Source organism: Salvelinus alpinus, chromosome 10 (genome assembly GCF_045679555.1).
Source record: "Salvelinus alpinus chromosome 10, SLU_Salpinus.1, whole genome shotgun sequence".
Lineage (NCBI taxonomy): Eukaryota > Metazoa > Chordata > Actinopteri > Salmoniformes > Salmonidae > Salvelinus > Salvelinus alpinus.
Genome location: NC_092095.1, coordinates 60,654,093 through 60,674,092, shown reverse-complemented (window position 1 = coordinate 60,674,092; position 20,000 = coordinate 60,654,093). Strand labels below are relative to the sequence as shown.

Sequence of the window (20,000 nt, the reverse complement as noted above, 5' to 3'; positions counted from 1 at the left end):
TCAGCATCACTCCGTCAAGGGACATATAGTATTCTTTCTAACAAAGATATCTACATATATTTCAGGATGTTGTGTATCCCTGGAATTAATCAGAATTCATGTTGAGCTGTGGGACGGTAAGTTAAGCTGCCTACAAATATCTGTACTGAATGAAATATTACCACAACCATTTTAAAACCATGTCTATCTTTATTTTCCAAACACAATCATAATCACTTTATCTTTTAATAATCTTAAGTATATTTTAACACAGGCTTAACACTGAACAAAAACGTTCTACTTTTTCTTAAACAATATTAACATAGGCCAGGCCCTGTTGTTACAGTACCTCATCCCAGCGATATTGTCTTTGCATTATGCCTGGGGAGAAAACACTTCAATTTGCTTGACTTGCCATTGGCTCAACCATTAGCTCAACTTACCGCAAGGCAAACATTTGGACTATATTAGCCCACACAGCTATGAGGATGCACTTTCATGCTAGGATTAGGACCTCATATTGAAGCTAATAGAGACCCCAACTGATGTATATCTTCAAAATATCTACTTTGGTTTAAATACAAACATCATTAAACCTCTAACACAATACATTCATTTGACTTGGTGAAAATAATTTTGGGTGGACTTAACTTGCTTACCACTTTTTCCATGTGGTTTCTTCCTATACAGACTCCATGAAATGATGACCTCTTCCTAAATATTTGGTCAAATGATACATGTTGTTTATGGTTTCCTAGAAACAAGGGTGGTAAAACTTACCGCTTTGGCTCAACTTACCCCACTCTCCCCTACTGTACACACAGTACATCCTTTATACCCATGTACGGTAGGTGGAGGGAAGCTACACAGCTTGAGGTGTTTTAGAATCACAAATCCAACGGGCAAAGAGACAGAGAGAGGAGGAGGGAGAGAGATAAAAAAGAGAAGAGGGAGTGAGAGATGGAGAGAGAGAAAGACAGGAAAAGAGAGGGGGGGTGAGAGAGGGTGAGAGAGTGTGTGTGTGAGAGAGAGAGAGAGAGAGAGAGAGAGAGAGAGAGAGAGAGAGAGAGAGAGAGAGAGAGAGAGAGAGAGAGAGAGAGAGAGAGAGAGAGAGAGAGAGAGAGAGAGAGAGAGAGAGAGAGAGAGAGAGAGAGAGAGAGGGGGGGGGGGGGGCAGACAGTAGATTGGATGTTCTGGTTTATAAAGGTTAGGGTTAGACAACGAGACAGAAAGCTGGTGACAGTGGACTAAAAACAGGAGAGCGTGTGACATGGTGTCCCTGAAATGCTCCCAGCTTCATCCCAGAATGTCAGAGAAGGAGGAGGAGGAGTGGAGGTCGGGAGAGGAGTGGGAGAGAAGAGAGTAGAGGAGAAAATGAGAGGAGAGCTGAGGGTAGGAGAGGAGAAGGAGAGAGGAGTTGAAGAGAAGCGAGTAGAGAAGAGAATGAGAGGAGAGCTGAGGGGAGGAGAGGAGAAGATGAGAGGAGTTGAAGAGAGTAGAGGAGAAAGGAGAGGGAAATGAAAAGGAGAGGGCAACCTTTTTATCACCAGCCTACGTCTCTGAGTTGGTCATAGGAACTCGTCAGATGTGTTTTAACCTAACACACATTTACCTAACACACATTAACCTAACACACATTTACCTACCACACATTAACCTAACACACATTTACCTAACAGACATTTACCTAACACACATTTACCTAACAGACATTTACCTAACACACATTTACCTAACACACATTTACCTAACACACATTAACCTAACACACATTAACCTAACACACATTTACCTAACACACATTAACCTAACACACATTAACCTAACACACATTTACCTAACACACATTAACCTAACACACATTAACCTAACACACATTAACCTAACACACATTTACCTAACACACATTTACCTAACAGACATTAACCTAACACACATTCACCTAACATACATTTACCTAACACACATTTACCTAACATACATTTACCTAACACACATTTACCTAACACACATTAACCTAACACACATTTACCTAACACACATTTACCTAACAGACATTTACCTAACACACATTTACCTAACAGACATTTACCTAACACACATTTACCTAACAGACATTAACCTAACACACATTCACCTAACATACATTTACCTAACACACATTTACCTAACATACATTTACCTAACACACATTTACCTAACACACATTAACCTAACACACATTTACCTAACACACATTTACCTAACACACATTTACCTAACATACATTTACCTAACAGACATTAACCTAACACACATTCACCTAACACACATTTACCTAACACACATTTACCTAACATACATTTACCTAACAGACATTTACCTAACACACATTTACCTAACAGACATTAACCTAACACACATTAACCTAACACACATTTACCTAACAGACATTAACCTAACACACATTAACCTAACACACATTTACCTAACAGACATTAACCTAACATACATTAACCTAACATACATTTACCTAACAGACATTAACCTAACACACATTTACTTAACACACATGAACCTAACACACATTTACCTACACATTTACCTAACACACATTAACCTAACACACATTAACCTAACACACATTTACCTAACAGACATTAACCTAACACACATTAACCTAACACACATTTACCTAACACACATTTACCTAACACACATTTACCTAACACACATTTACCTAACACACATTAACCTAACACACATTAACCTAACACACATTAACCTAACACACATTAACCTAACACACATTCACCTAACACACATTCACCTAACACACATTCACCTAACACACATTCACCTAACACACATTAACCTAACACACATTTACCTACACATTTACCTAACACACATTCACCTAACACACATTTACCTAACACACATTAACCTAACACACATTTACCTACACATTTACCTAACACACATTTCCCTACACATTTACCTAACACACATTCACCTAACACACATTTACCTAACACACATTAACCTAACACACATTTACCTACACATTTACCTAACACACATTTACCTAACACACATTAACCTAACACACATTTACCTAACACACATTAACCTAACACACATTTACCTAACAGACATTAACCTAACAGACATTAACCTAACAGACATTAACCTAACACACATTAACCTAACACACAATAACCTAACACACATTTACCTAACACACATTAACCTAACACACATTTACCTAACACACATTTACCTAACACACATTTACCTAACATACATTTACCTAACAGACATTAACCTAACACACATTCACCTAACACACATTTACCTAACACACATTTACCTAACATACATTTACCTAACAGACATTTACCTAACACACATTTACCTAACAGACATTAACCTAACACACATTAACCTAACACACATTTACCTAACAGACATTAACCTAACACACATTAACCTAACACACATTTACCTAACAGACATTAACCTAACATACATTAACCTAACATACATTTACCTAACAGACATTAACCTAACACACATTTACTTAACACACATGAACCTAACACACATTTACCTACACATTTACCTAACACACATTAACCTAACACACATTAACCTAACACACATTTACCTAACAGACATTAACCTAACACACATTAACCTAACACACATTTACCTAACACACATTTACCTAACACACATTTACCTAACACACATTTACCTAACACACATTAACCTAACACACATTAACCTAACACACATTAACCTAACACACATTAACCTAACACACATTCACCTAACACACATTCACCTAACACACATTCACCTAACACACATTTACCTAACACACATTAACCTAACACACATTTACCTACACATTTACCTAACACACATTCACCTAACACACATTTACCTAACACACATTAACCTAACACACATTTACCTACACATTTACCTAACACACATTTCCCTACACATTTACCTAACACACATTCACCTAACACACATTTACCTAACACACATTAACCTAACACACATTTACCTACACATTTACCTAACACACATTTACCTAACACACATTAACCTAACACACATTTACCTAACACACATTAACCTAACACACATTTACCTAACAGACATTAACCTAACAGACATTAACCTAACAGACATTAACCTAACACACATTAACCTAACACACATTAACCTAACACACATTTACCTAACACACATTAACCTAACACACATTAACCTAACACACAATAACCTAACACACATTTACCTAACACACATTAACCTAACAGACATTAACCTAACACACATTTACCTAACACACATTTACCTAACACACATTAACCTTAACAGTGGGTCCTCCTCCTCCTCACTGGTTGTGACACTAGGAAGCCCACTTTATTTTCTCTCTCTAATCTGGTTTCAGTGGTCTCCTGTATTCCTCAGCTCTTCCTCTCTCTCTGACCTCAGTCAGCACAGGAAGAAAGTATTTCTGCTCTCAGCTCTGGTATATAATAGCAACAGTGATATAGGGAGCAGTCAGGGTTACAACTATATACGATAGAGGGAAACACCAGCTCTCTCTGGAATTACTCTGGAAATGTGTAATTGGTAGCTAAGGGTCAACGGATGGGTTTCGGGAAGAGTGTTAGCCGACAAACGACCTCTCGTAGTCCCACTGTTCCAGGGCATTCACACTAGCACAATGTGGTGGTGTCGCTTTACAATAAATACATTTAATTAACTTGGAGACGTAGTAGTATTTAGAGGGGGACCACACGCACACACACACAAACCACAGAGAGAGAGAGAGAAGGGGGAGAGAGAGAGAGAGAGAGAGAGAGAGCACGCGAGGGAGGGAGAGAGAGAGAGAGAGAGAAGAAGTAATGAGGGATAATAAGAAAGAGGGAAGGGAGAAACCAAAAGTGGGCGGGAGGAGAGAAAGAAGAAGCACAAAAGGGGAAAGACAAACGAGAGGCGCGGAGGAGAAGAACAGAGAGCGAGAGAGTTAAAGACTGAGCTGGAACCTGTTTTGGGGGGGCTGAGACCTTTTGAGGAGAGAGTCCCATCATGACAAAGGAATAAACAAAAAACAAACTGGACATATACAAGAAGATCTTCGTCGTCTCTTGGAAGGAAACGAACATGGATATTAGACTCCAGGTGTTTCTCTGTGATTGACAACCAAGGCGTTTGGTCATTCAGCCTTCCCCAGGGGGATAGGGCGAACACAGAAGGGGTAGAGCGAGAGGGACCCTGGTCCAGTCCGGACCAGACTAGTCCAGCCATGACCTCAGGTGGCGCCCTCCGCAGGCGCCTCGCCTCCTTCCGCAATTCCTGGAGGCGGAGCGCTGAGTACCTATTTAAGGTAGGCCACGCCCACTCTGGAAGTGTACCTGGTGGGATAACGGGCAAATCTAGCTTTTAAGTGTATGTTTCCCTGCTGTCAAACACCCTACTTTGTATTTGGGTGTATTTAGGGTATCTAGGGTGCCTTGAGGAATGGCACATGAAGTTGTACATTTTGGGTGAAATTCCCCTTTAACAATGAGTTTGTCCATACGTTGTTGCATTACCCACTGTGCACAGACATCAGCTCAATGTCTAGTTTTGATTTATATTTGGTTGAGTTGTCAACTATTGTAAATTCAATGGGAAATCACAAAAAATGTCACCATGTCATTGGTTTTAGGTTAAACGTTGTTTTCCAATTTTTGGGGGGTTGAAATGACGTGAAAACAACATTGCTAAAAAGAAAATAATAATCCCAGTGCGTACATACCAATGTAATCATAAACAGCAAGACCTTCATGTTTTTTCCTTCAGTCAACACAGTTAAACGTCTACTATCTAAGCTTCTTTGGTGGTTTTGGTCTTTCATTGAATGTGTTCCTCCTGTCTCTCTGTGTTGTAGTCTTTTATTGAATGTCTTCCTCCTGTCTGTCTGTGTTGTAGTCTTTTATTGAATGTCTTCCTCCTGTCTGTCTGTGTTATAGTCTTTCATTGAATGTCTTCCTGTCTCTGTGTTGTAGTCTTTCATTGAATGTGTTCCTCCTGTCTCTGTGTTGTAGTCTTTCATTGAATGTGTTCCTGTCTCTGTGTTGTAGTCTTTCATTGAATGTGTTCCTCCTGTCTCTGTGTTGTAGTCTTTCATTGATTGTGTTCCTGTCTCTGTGTTGTAGTCTTTCATTGAATGTGTTCCTCCTGTCTCTGTGTTGTAGTCTTTCATTGAATGTGTTCCTGTCTCTGTGTTGTAGTCTTTCATTGAATGTGTTCCTCCTGTCTCTGTGTTGTAGTCTTTCATTGAATGTGTTCCTGTCTCTGTGTTGTAGTCTTTCATTGAATGTGTTCCTCCTGTCTCTGTGTTGTAGTCTTTCATTGAATGTGTTCCTGTCTCTGTGTTGTAGTCTTTCATTGAATGTCTTCCTCCTGTCTCTGTGTTGTAGTCTTTCATTGAATGTCTTCCTCCTGTCTCTGTGTTGTAGTCTTTCATTGAATGTCTTCCTCCTGTCTCTCTGTGTTGTAGTCTTTCATTGAATGTGTTCCTCCTGTCTCTGTGTTGTAGTCTTTCATTGAATGTGTTCCTCCTGTCTCTCTGTGTTTCTCTTCTTGGTAGTTTGTTGGTCCTGCTGGGTAGTGTATCTTTACATCTGGTTAACTGATGAGTATTACTGAGGTGGGAACGCAGGACACACACACGCACACACACACACACACACACACACACACACACACACACACACACACACACACACACACACACACACACACACACACACACACACACACACACACACACACACACACACACACACACACACACACACACACACACACACACACACACACACACACAGTAACAGTGTGTGTGTGGACAGTTGGACACAGATTGTATGAGAGGCTTGGTGGTTGTGTTGTGTGTACACGTTTAGTTCTGCGTGTGTATACAGGCGTGTGTGTGTGTGTGTGTGTGTGTGTGTGTGTGTGTGTGTGTGTGTGTGTGTGTGTGTGTGTGTGTGTGTGTGTGTGCGTGCGTGCGTGCGTGCGTGCGTGCGTGCGTGCGTGCGTGCGTGCGTGCGTGTGTGTCCATGCCATGTGTGTGATGCAAGAGACCTTGTTCTTATGTAATTGCCACTCTTGTCCCCTGTGAACAGACATATTGTTGCAGTTTTCGAGCAACAGTGTCCATGGTTTCAGCAGGCAGCATCTGTTTCTAGTCACATCACTCTGAATAATGGGCTTTCCTTTTGCCTGACTAGGATTAGTTTCATCACAGACAAATGAATGGATCAATGGCAACACAGAGCTCTGTACTGTGTACATAACCTTCTGTTCTGTTCAGGTCCTCTCTATCCTCCTTCACATGGTGCTGTCTATGTTCTCCAGCCAGACGGGGAAGGCAGTGCTTGCCTTGTGGTAAAAAGGATGTGGAATCACTAAAGATAGCCCTAGTGACGACCCAGTATTGGTAGACGTCTCCCTGTCCTCATCTCCCTGTCTTCGTGACCATGGACAGACAGCAGGATGTAGATGTCAATGTAACTCTTACAGAAGGGTCAAACACAGACAGACAGACAGCTATGTACTGTACAGGCTAAGTTTAAATGTTTGGGTATTTTCACATTTCAAACATACAGTACCTTGCTAGCGTATCAAACTGAACGTTTCAACCTATAATCTTTGCCATGAGTGTGCTGGTTGGCTGGTTGGTTGCAGGACATGCCAAATATGTGATGTCAGTTAGATTACTGTAACAGGAAACAACCAATTGTCAGTAATTAGATGTTTCCTAATGTTGCTGGATTACGTTACCATGAAGGAAAGGAGACGAGGAGATGAGGAGATGAGCAAAGAAAGCTGTTTAAGACTGTTGCCACATGCCACTAACCAACCAACCCATCACCACCCCGCCACCAGGGTCATAGACAGGCTAATACCATGGTAATACTATGTGTTTAAAGCACCAGCTGTCCGACAGCATCTATTTTAGAACACAGCACTTTGTGTCTGAACACTGTGATCTATTGTCTACTGCTAATCACCCTCGTTGTTGAAATGAATCCTCGATATTCTCCGCTGCTTTTCTCTCTGTAGTTAGACTGAGGATGGGGGACACTGGGTACAAGTAAGGCCCCAGGGATATTATGTTATTTCAAAGCAATGGACGCATCACATCATGGCTAAACTCTATCCAGTTGTGTTTGGGTTTGATATATTTGAAGACCTGATTGCAGTGTGCTGTAATGTGGAATTTACAATGCAGTTGTGTATTACACTCACTCGCACACTTACATCAAACACGAGCAATGCCAAGTTGATCAAGGAGACTGAGTGATGTATTCTATCTTCTCTGTGTTCTCTGTAGGGAACCCCAAGGTCCTGTAAGAGTGAGCAGACTAGACGAAGGTCATCACGGTAAGAGAGACCGCTGTCTTTCCCTCACTATCCAGGCTGTCACTCTTCCTCATCTACTGCAGTGTACGGCCACGTTTACATCTGTTTCTCTGACCTCACGTTTCGGTTCATTGATGCCCATAGAGCTCAACACACACTGAAATCCATGGACACAGGCCTATCAAAAACCCATCAGGATGTATTCTATCCTGTTGTCAGATCACTGTGACAACCATGCCTGTTTCTCCAGCTACGTTTCCCATCTAACAGCCATCTGGGAGTCGGGATTTGGGGAACTGATCACAATGATTGCGCAATACCAGCTTGGATCATTCCAGAACACTTTGTTCTGAACTGAAGAGCTAGGATTGAAGATGTTTATGAAAACACGTGTGATATCATATGACACCACTTCCAATTACCATAGACATAAATCACATGGGTTTGTCAGTACTGAAGACTCACACATCAAAGATATGATAGATAATAGATACCACACACAAGAGCCACCAAGGAAGAGCTTTACAGACTAGTGCTGATGTACAAACCCTGTAAGATATCAGGGGCCATATTCATACAGAGTAGCAGTGCTGATCTAGGATCAGTTTGACCTTTTAGATCATAAGGAGCAAGATTATATGGACAGGGAGAAGCTGATCCTAGATCAGCACTCAGTACTCTGAAACGTTTTGTCAGAGCTCTAAGCATCTTCCTCCCCAGGAGTGTCAGTCTGCTGCAGGCCATTGAGGAGAACTATGAGGTGGACCTGGTGTACATCACCTCTCTAACTATCTCTCCTCTCCTCTCCTCTCCTCTCCTCTCCTCTCCTCTCCTCTCCTCTCCTCTCCTCTCCTCTCCTCTCCTCTGAGAACTATGAGGTGGATCTGGTGTACATCACCTCTCTAACTATCTATCCTCTCCTCTCTCCTCTCTCCTCTCCTCCCCCCAGGAGTGTCAGTCTGCTGCAGGCCATGGATGAGAACTATGAGGTGGACCTGGTGTACATCACCGAGAGGATCATCTCTGTCTCCTTCCCCAGCGGAGCGGAGGAGCGCAGCTACACCTCCAACATCAAGGAGGTGGCCTCCATGCTGGCCTCCAAACACGGGGAACACTATCTGGTGAGACCCCTGTCCTGCCACGGCTCTACCTCACTACCGGGCCTGTCTGTTGGTGTGGTGGCTTTTCATGCACCCTGTCACGTCCTGTTGCTGATGGACAACTGTTTCCTGGTCATTCTTATTGATGTGGATTTTGTGATTTCAGCTCCTCAACCTAAGCGAGCGGAGGAATGACATCACCAAGCTTAACCACAAGGTATACACACACAAATACACACACACACACACACACACACACACACACACACACACACACACACACACACACACACACACACACACACACACACACACACACACACACACACACACACACACACACACACACACACACACACACACACACACAGTAACAGTGTGTGTGTGGACAGTTGGACACAGATTGTATCTCTCTCCTAAATGCAATGGTAGTGGTGGAAGTTTTGATATGTGATAGTGGTCTGTGTGGCCCCCTGTAGGTGCTGGAGTTTGGCTGGCCAGACCATTATGCTCCGGCCCTGGATAAGATCTGCAGCATGTGCAAGGCCATGGACACCTGGCTCAACGCTGACCAACACAATGTAGTGGTGCTTCACAACAAGGTAGGTGGTCGGACACATCACTCCAGGGAAGGGAGGAAGGAAGGATACATTGTCAAAGTATTGGAACAGGGTCCCGTAGTCTTACAGATCACTGATCACTCCAGGGAAGGGAGGAAGGAAGGATACATTGTCAAAGTATTGGAACAGGGTCCCGTAGTTTTACAGATCACTGATCACTCCAGAGAAGGGAGGAAGGAAGGATACATTGTCAAAGTATTGGAACAGGGTCCCGTAGTCTTACAGACCACTGATCACTCCAGGGAAGGGAGGAAGGAAGGATACATTGTCAAAGTATTGGAACAGGGTCCCGTAGTCTTACAGATCACTGATCACTCCAGGGAAGGGAGGAAGGAAGGATACATTGTCAAAGTATTGGAACAGGGTCCCGTAGTTTTACAGATCACTGATCACTCCAGAGAAGGGAGGAAGGAAGGATACATTGTCAAAGTATTGGAACAGGGTCCCGTAGTCTTACAGACCACTGATCACTCCAGGGAAGGGAGGAAGGAAGGATACATTGTCAAAGTATTGGAACAGGGTCCCGTAGTCTTACAGATCACTGATCACTCCAGGGAAGGGAGGAAGGAAGGGTTTCTTCCCGGGAGTGTTACAGTATGCTGTGGTCCACTGTGTTAAGGACAGTAGAGGGTGCTCTCTGTTTGAAGAGTGTGAAAGGAGACAGCCAGGCCCCAGGGAGAAAGTCCCCTATGAATACAATACTCTGTATGTCCTCAATCGTCATTGGTAAGGAGGTAAAACACCAACTTGTCACCCTAGCTCATTGGTCGAAAAAGGAAAGGCACCAAACTGTTTCCCTGTACCTCATTGGACAACGTGGGATAATCAAGCTGTCTTGTAGTTGGAAGACAAGTCCTCCACATTCTAGTATTGCTGGTAAAACACTTAAATGGTCCTTAACTGCAGACTGTTAGACTGAAGCCGTATTTCACAAAGAAATCCAGTGAACATGAGTCATTTGATTCTAATAGAGACTGCTGCTGCCTGTGTTTTGGCAGCACATCCTCCCCTCCCCCAACCTCTCAGGCCCAATGATTCATCATACAACTTGTCATGAATGATCCAATGTCAACTACAGTAACTCCCCAAAAAACAACTTTAAAAACTTAATCTAAGTCTCTATCAATCAGTGTTAAAGACTTTGAGTCAATGTAGCTGAATAGTGAGTAGTAACTTGATAAGTCTGTGGGGGGAACATTTTATCCAATATGTACAACAAGTGGTAGCAAACAGAGCATCCCCATGGTTACCAATGCTTATTTTCCCCCTCATCCTGAAATTGAAGCTTTTGGTCAAGATGGAAAAACTGCTTCCATTCAGAAACGCCTAATTTGATGAAATGCTATTTGTTATCTCCCCAGTCAGAAATGTTCCACGGGCTGTTTCAGAGTTCAGGGTCAAAGGTTTCTCCAGTAGTGTTGCATTTCTATCTGCAGTTGAATTTGACCACAAACAATGTCATTGTGATCAATGGAACCAGGCAGTTTGATCAAATTCAATCTGTGGCAGTTTGGCCTGAAAATAGCCTGGTCACTCAAATCCAACTCACTGTACAGCATCTACATGTCTACACTGCAGGTACAAACATTGTTCGACCTTCAAGTGTGTAACTAAAAATAGACTTGTATTCTTTCTCAAAAAGTATATCTCCCTCTCTCCCCTCTCTCTCTCCCTGCCCTATCCCCCACTCTCTCTCTCCCCCACTCTCTCCCTCTCCCTCTCCCCCCTCTCTCCCCCTCTCGCTCTCCCCCCTCTCGCTCTCTCCCTCTCCCCCATTCTCTCCCTCTCTCTCCCCCCTCTCTCTCTCTTTCTGCAGGGGAACCGTGGGAGGACAGGAGTGGTGGTGGCTGCCTACATGCATTACAGCAACATATCAGCCAGGTACCAGAGACTTCTGACTGCAGACAAACTGACCTCATTTACCCTGTTTGTTGTTAGTCAACATATCAGCCAGGTACCAGAGACTTCTGACTGCAGACAAACTGACCTCATTTACCCTGTTTGTTATTAGTCAACATATCAGCCAGGTACCAGAGACTTCTGACTGCAGACAAACTGACCTCATGTACCCTGTTTGTTGTTAGTCAACATATCAGCCAGGTACCAGAGACTTCTGACTGCAGACAAACTGACCTCATGTACCCTGTTTGTTATTAGTCAACATATCAGCCAGGTACCAGAGACTTCTGACTGCAGACAAACTGACCTCATGTACCCTGTTTGTTATTAGTCAACATATCAGCCAGGTACCAGAGATTTCTGACTGCAGACAAACTGACCTCATGTACCCTGTTTGTTGTTAGTCAACATATCAGCCAGGTACCAGAGACTTCTGACTGCAGACAAACTGACCTCATGTACCCTGTTTGTTGTTAGTCAACATATCAGCCAGGTACCAGAGACTTCTGACTGCAGACAAACTGACCTCATGTACCCTGTTTGTTGTTAGTCAACATATCAGCCAGGTACCAGAGACTTCTGACTGCAGACAAACTGACCTCATGTACCCTGTTTGTTATTAGTCAACATATCAGCCAGGTACCAGAGACTTCTGACTGCAGACAAACTGACCTCATGTACCCTGTTTGTTATTAGTCAACATATCAGCCAGGTACCAGAGACTTCTGACTGCAGACAAACTGACCTAATTTATACTGTTTGTTATTAGTCAACATATCAGCCAGGTACCAGAGACTTCTGACTGCAGACAAACTGACCTCATTTACCCTGTTTGTTATTAGTCAACATATCAGCCAGGTACCAGAGACTTCTGACTGCAGACAAACTGACCTCATGTACCCTGTTTGTTATTAGTCAACATATCAGCCAGGTACCAGAGACTTCTGACTGCAGACAAACTGACCTCATGTACCCTGTTTGTTATTAGTCAACATATCAGCCAGGTACCAGAGACTTCTGACTGCAGACAAACTGACCTCATTTACCCTGTTTGTTATTAGTCAACATATCAGCCAGGTACCAGAGACTTCTGACTGCAGACAAACTGACCTCATGTACCCTGTTTGTTATTAGTCAACATGGGACAATATATTCATTCAATATCACCGCCATGCTTGAAGTTCCATACATCCTTAAAGTTCCCAGATATTTCCAGATGAATACAAACAGACATTTGTCCATTCTATACATTTCATTTGAGATTTCTATCAGTGTTGTGGTCAATTTGAATTGAAGGCAGTCAATTCAGGAAGTAAACTGACATTTTAATTCAGTAAAAAAAAGGGCATCTATTTTAATTGACTTCTCAATAAGCTAAAAAGGAGAAGCTATATATGTCAAAAGTTTTTTCCATTTTGGGATTTTAAATTCAAATCACTTCCTGAATTGACCGACTTCCATTCGAATTCACCCCAACCCTGATTTCTATGGCTTCACCCCTTGAGATGTCGGTCAAGTCATAGACAAAAACATGGGGTGATGTCAGGGAAAGCACGTAGATCTGTAACAGATAGATAGGCCAAAGGGATTTGGGATTGGGCCTCAAATGAAACACTGATGTGGTTGTTATGCCAAAACATTCTATTCAGGCTCAGGTGTATTTTTGGTCAATAAAGAGGAACATTTACATATGTCATACCTTGTAAAGACTCCAGATGTTTCAGGGTGGGGGATGGGTTTACGATCTTACACTTTCACTAAGGAATAACAAAGGTCAAATCACACTTGTTTCTTTGATACTCGAGACAGTTCTATCTTGCTTAATGCTTGAGAGTCAGTGGCATTCTAGAAGAGTAAACAGTACACTCATGAACAAACGTTACATGTTACAGATGTAGGATCTTAATTTGAGACAGTTTGCTACGGTAGGAAAATAATCCTGCAGCAACAGGAAATGTGAATTATTATGTGGATTATAATTCATGGACATTTTTTAACTTCCGACTACTTTTTAACCTCAAATACACTATAAGTTAAACATTTCCTGCATTTCAGGAAAGTTTTCCTGCAACAGGATGATCAAATTAAGATCCTACATCTGTACATTGATCAGATAATAATACTGGGATACTGTAGCATTGTGGGGATGGCAAAATATAAAAATATGTAGATTAAGGACACTTCTTAAGCGACACGGTCGATTAAGGACGTTTTTTAAAGGAGAAGACAACGTAAGGACACTTTTCAGGGTCATTTCAGGGCAAACTTATTGTATGGTATATTGTATGTGTTCAGTGAAGAAGAGCCGATCATGACCTTTGTCTCTCCTGTGGTCTTCAGTGCTGACCAGGCACTGGACAGGTTCGCCATGAGGCGCTTCTACGAAGACAAAGCACTTCCTGTGGGTCAACCGTCCCAGAGAAGGTCAGTTACTTCTTACTACCTCACTTCCTGTTTTTGCACCCTACAACTTCCTATAGGCTGGATGAGTTTGATCCCTTGGTGAGAGCAACCGGCTGGATTCCATTCTTAGAATGCGTATCCTTCATTCTGTTCATTGAAGAAGTCAACAAGGGTAAAGGGATGGGCGTGACTTCTCAGAGTGGAATTCAGTCAATGGATGACCTGGTGTAACTCTCACTGTTTCAAAGGCTATCCTCCTCTCCTCTCCTCAGTCCCTCTCTCCCAGTGCGTCCCAAACAGGAAATACCTCTGTCTTTTTGTTCCCTTAATCCTCCCAATGAAGCCTAATTGACATAATTGAGGAATAATGTTTTTTGGAAAGCCTAGCAGCTTTTTGTATTCTCCAGGATTCCACTGAGAGCTGAAAGGTCACATGGTTTCCAGAGTTCATTCTGACACAACTATCCATCGTTCCTTCCTCCCCTCCTCAGTGATCTGGCATGCTGAATAGGTGGCTTTGTAAGGGAACCCTTAGTGGCGCTTAGAACTGATTTAGGGTCATATCTCACTAACCCAGTCCTAGCCATAGGTCATTACTGAGTAAATACAAACTGACCCGGGATCCATAGTTTGTGGCAGATAAGGGAACCCCAGGTGTATCCAGCAGGCAACAACAGCAGTAGCAGCACTAGGCATGGCATCTGACCAGCCGCTGTTTCCTTACTCAGATATAATTATCCCTCAGCCAGTTCCCCGCAGTCTGAACTTATTATGGTCTGGCATGTGTGACATTAACATTGGGAGGGGGGGTTGGATCTCAGCACTGTTACACCGCTGCCGTAGAAACGCACCACATAGAGAAACACTCACTTCTGTTCTGAGAGGTATCACTATCAAATCATCATCAACATTCTTGTGAGGAAATTCCACTCTAGATTAGAATCTAGGTTAGATCCTTAAGTGGAATGTTCTGAGCCAAAATGGCGGATGGTTGTCCAGACTTGATCTCTGTGGCAGCCCAACATTATATATATATATCTCTGTACAGTAGTAACTGTAATATGTCAGAATCTGTGTGGCCGTGTTTTCCGGCGTGACCCCGCTGTTACACAGGGAGCTCCTTACACAACCCAGCTGGTCTGTGAATGCTTCCTGCTCCGACCTAATTTCATTTGGGAGACCGAACCATCTGGCAGCTGCCAGCGGAGTGCGGGGGGAGCACAGGGGTGGTGGGGAGAAGGGCCGACCTCTGGAACAGAGGTCACACTCTGCATGATCATCATTAGTATCATTAACAGGCTGCCTGGCAGGCAGAGCTCACCAACACAACACTACATACCCCTGCCTGGCAGGCAGAGCTCACCAACACAACACTACATACCCCTACCTGGCAGGCAGAGCTCACCAACACAACACTACATACCCCTGCCTGGCAGGCAGAGCTCACCAACACAACACAACATACCCCTGCCTGGCAGGCAGAGCTCACCAACACAACACTACATACCCCTGCCTGGCAGGCAGAGCTCACCAACACAACACTACATACCCCTGCCTGGCAGGCAGAGCTCACCAACACAACACTACATACCCCTGCCTGGCAGGCAGAGCTCACCAACACAACACTACATACCCCTGCCTGGCAGGCAGAGCTCACCAACACAACACGACATACCCCTGCCTGGCAGGCAGAGCTCACCAACACAACACGACATACCCCTGCCTGGCAGGCAGAGCTGCCTGGTGCTCGTACACTCCAATTCACTCTGACATCTCCATAGTGTGCAAAGCCTCTTTGATAATAGATGTGGCGTGTTTGCTAGTCTTGCTTGCCAGACTCATGGTGCATGACATTGAAGGGTTGTCCCTCTGTTTCACGCTGTGACTGTGTTGTGTGGATGTGTGTAGGTATGTGCGTTACTTCAGTGGTCTGCTCTCTGGCCACATCAAGATTAACAACAAGCCTCTGTTTCTGCACCACGTCATCATGCACGGCATCCCCAACTTCGAGTCCAAAGGAGGTGAGTCTGCAACAGGATAGCCTTTATTTAATTATTATATATATTTTTTTATCTAAATGTTTTTCTTCAATGGGATAGACTTTCATTCAATGAGTATAAATAATTGTTTCATTTTGGAATAATTGTTCTTCTTTTCTTCTTTTTTCCCCTCGCAGGCTGTCGTCCTTTCCTGAAGATTTACCAGGCGATGCAGCCAGTCTACACGTCAGGGATATAGTATGTTTCTTTAGTTTTTATCTGTTGCATTGTGGGTTGATTTGTCTTTCATGGGGCTTGTTTTCTCTACTCTCAGATTCTGTCACTCTATCCCTCTTTCTTTCTCTCCCTCTCAGTCCACAGTACTTCCAAGCCTGTCACCCCTTGTTAAGGAATTAGCCCTTAATAATCCCCATCTGTTTGTGTGTGTGTGTGCGAGAGAGAGAGAGAGAGAGGGAGGGAGAAATAGAGAGAGAGGAAACACAGAGAGAGGGGGGATAGAGAGAGAGGAACAGATAGAAAGAGAGAGAGGGGGGAGAAATAGAGAGAGAGGAACACAGAGAGAGGGGGGATAGAGAGAGAGGAACAGAGAGAAAGAGAGAGAGGGGGGAGAAATAGAGAGAGAGGAACACAGAGAGAGGGTGGGTAGAGAGAGAGGAACAGAGAGAGAGAAAGAGAGAGCGAGAGAGAGAGTGAGTGAGAGAGAGAGAGAGAGAGAGAGAGAGAGAGAGAGAGAGAGAAAGATAGAAAGGGGGGAGAGAGAGATACAGAGAGGGGTGGGGGGTGGGGAGAGAGAGAGTCTGTATGTGTGTCAGTGTGTGCTGGTGGGGCAGGCAGGCAGATAGATTGTCAGGGACACAGCTCTAGGGTTCTATGTGTACAGGGAGGGATACCGTAACTCCCACCTCACTGACCCACCTTCTCCATCCAGGGTCCTCACGACCAAAACAACACCACACGGAAATGACACCCCCTCCACACACCCCCTCATCCATTTACAATCTGACTTGTGATAACTGATTTGGGACAAGCTCTTCTTACTTCAGTCATACCTGAACCACTATAAGAAAAACACCCAAAACTGTTTTAAAGTGTTTATAATGGTTTTCATCTGAATTAATTCCACAGTAACGTCCAAGGAGACAGTCACACCAGTATCTGCATCACCATTGAACCTGGCCTTCTCCTAAAAGGAGACATTTTGGTAAGAAGCACATCCTTTGTCATCAAATGTATGGGTGTTGTGGTTGTACTGTGTTGTGTTGGCCTTAGAGCCCTTAGTGGCCTTACAGTAGGTCCATATACTGTTGAAGGTTGACTTTTTCATATTCCACCACAATACATTCCTCCACCACAGGATCCATCTTCCTCTATCTCTCTCTCTCTCTCCCATTCTCTCTCTCTCTCTCTCTCTCTCTCTCTCTCTCTCTCTCTCTCTCTCTCTCTCTCTCTCTCTCTCTCTCTCTCTCTCTCTCTCTCTCTCTCTCTCTCTCTCTCTCTCTCTCTCTCTCTCTCTCTCTCAATTCGATTTAAGGGCTTTACTGACATGAGAAACATATGTTCCCAAAGCAAGTGAAATAGATAATAAACAAAAGTGAAATAAACAATAAAAAATGTACAGTAAACATTACACTCACAAAAGTTCCAAAAGAGTAAAGACATTTCAAATGTCATATTATGTCTATATACAGTGTTGTAATGATGTGCAAATAATTTAAGTACCAAAGGGAAAATAAATAAACATAAATATGGGTTGTATTTACAATGGTGTTTGTTCTTCACTGGTTGCCCGTTTCTTGTGGCAACAGGTCACAAATCTTCCTGCTGTGATGGCACACTGTGGTATTTCACCTAATAGATATGGGAGTTTATCAAAATTAGATTTGTTTTCGAATTCTTTGTGGATCTGTGTAATCTGAGGGAAATATGTCTCTCTAATATGGTCATACATTTGGCAGGAGGTTAGGAAGTGCAGCTCAGTTTCCACCTCATTTTGTGGGCAGTGTGCACATAGCCTGTCTTCTCTTGAGAGCCAGGTCTGCCTACGATGGCCTTTCTCAATAGCAAGGCTATGCTCACTGAGTCTGTACATATTCAAAGCTTTCCTTAAGTTTGGTTCAGTCACAGTGGTCAGGTATTCTGCCACTGTGTATTCTCTGTTTAGGGCCAAATGCATTCTAGTTTCCTCAGTTTTTTTGTATATTCTTCCAATGTGTCAAGTAATGATCTTTTTGTTTTCTCATGATTTGGTTGGGTCTAATTGTGTTGCTGTCCTGGGGGTCTGTGGCGTCTGTTTGTGATTGTGAACAGAGACCCAGGACCAGCTTGCTTAGGGGACTCTTCTCCAGGTTCAGTACTCTGTAGGTGATGGCTTTGTTATGGAAGGTTTGGGAATCGCTTCCTTTTAGGTGGTTGTAGAATTTAACAGCTCTTTTCTGGATTTTGATAATTAGAAGGTATCTGCCTAATTGGGCTCCCGGGTGGCGCAGCGGTCTAAGGCACTGCATCTCAGTGCTTGATGCGTCACTACAGACACCCTGGATCAAATCCAGACTGTACTGTATCACAACTGGCTGTGATTGGGAGTCCCATAGGGCGCAGCATAATTGGTCCAGCGTCGTCTGGGTTTGGCCGGTGTAGGCCGTCATTGTAAATAAGAATTTGTTGTTACCTGAATAGCCTAGTTAAATAAATACAAAGATTCTGCTGTGCATGCATTATTTGGTGTTTTACGTTGTTCACCGAGAATATGCCTAGAAGGCCAGCATCCTGGAGTCGCATCTTCACTGTTGACATTGAGACTGGTGTTTTGCGGGTACTATTTAATGAAGCTGCCAGTTGAGGACTTGTGAGGCGCCTGTTTCTCAAACTAGACACTCTAATGTACTTGTCCGCTTGCTCAGTTGTGCACCGGGGCCTCCCACTCCCTCTATTCTGGTTAGAGCCAGTTTGTGCTGTTCTGTGAAGGAAATAGTACACAGCTTTGTACGAGATCTTCAGTTTCTTGGCAATTTCTCGCATGGAATAGCCTTCATTTCTCAGAACAAGAATAGACTGGCGAGTTTCAGAAGAAAGTTATTTGTTTCTGGCCATTTTGAGCCTGTAATTGAACCCACAAATGCTGATGCTCCAGATACTCAACTAGTCTAAAGAAGGACAGATTTATTGCTTCTTTAATCAGAACAACAGTTTTCAGCTGTGCTAACATAATTGCAAAAGGGTTTTCTAATGATCAATTAGCCTTTTAAAATGATAAACTTGGATTAGCTAACACAACATGCCATTGGAACACAGGAGTGATGGTTGCTGATAACGGGCCTCTGTACGCCTATGTAGATATTCCATAACAAATCTGCCGTTTCCAGCTACAATAGTCATTTACAACATTAACAATGTCTACACTGTATTTCTGATAAATGTGATGTTATTTTAATGGACAAAAAATATGCTTTTCTTTCAAAAACAAGGACCTTTCTAAGTGACCCCAAACTTTTGAATGGTAGTGTACATGCTTTTGCTGTTTGTTCTTTGTTATAGAGCCAAAAAGATTGGCGAAGTGGTTTATCCATATATCTCCATTT

General features: G+C 43.1%; 1 protein-coding gene across 20 annotated transcripts in view; it reads left to right on the top strand.

Annotated features, from left to right (window-relative positions):
- Nucleotides 1–20,000, top strand: part of LOC139532488 (tensin-1-like) — a 211,605-nt gene that overhangs the window by 153,811 nt on the left and 37,794 nt on the right. For 19 of the 20 annotated variants that reach the window (XM_071330141.1, XM_071330137.1, XM_071330129.1 and 16 more), the window contains 9 exons: nt 8,372–8,421; nt 9,350–9,521; nt 9,667–9,717; nt 9,980–10,102; nt 11,937–12,001; nt 14,360–14,443; nt 16,331–16,443; nt 16,599–16,659; nt 17,548–17,623. In XM_071330141.1, coding sequence (XP_071186242.1) covers nt 8,372–8,421; nt 9,350–9,521; nt 9,667–9,717; nt 9,980–10,102; nt 11,937–12,001; nt 14,360–14,443; nt 16,331–16,443; nt 16,599–16,659; nt 17,548–17,623 — 795 coding nt within the window. Of the gene's footprint in view, nt 1–5,003; nt 5,375–8,371; nt 8,422–9,349; nt 9,522–9,666; nt 9,718–9,979; nt 10,103–11,936; nt 12,002–14,359; nt 14,444–16,330; nt 16,444–16,598; nt 16,660–17,547; nt 17,624–20,000 lie in introns of those variants that run through there. The other variant, XM_071330144.1, reaches the window with a different exon arrangement.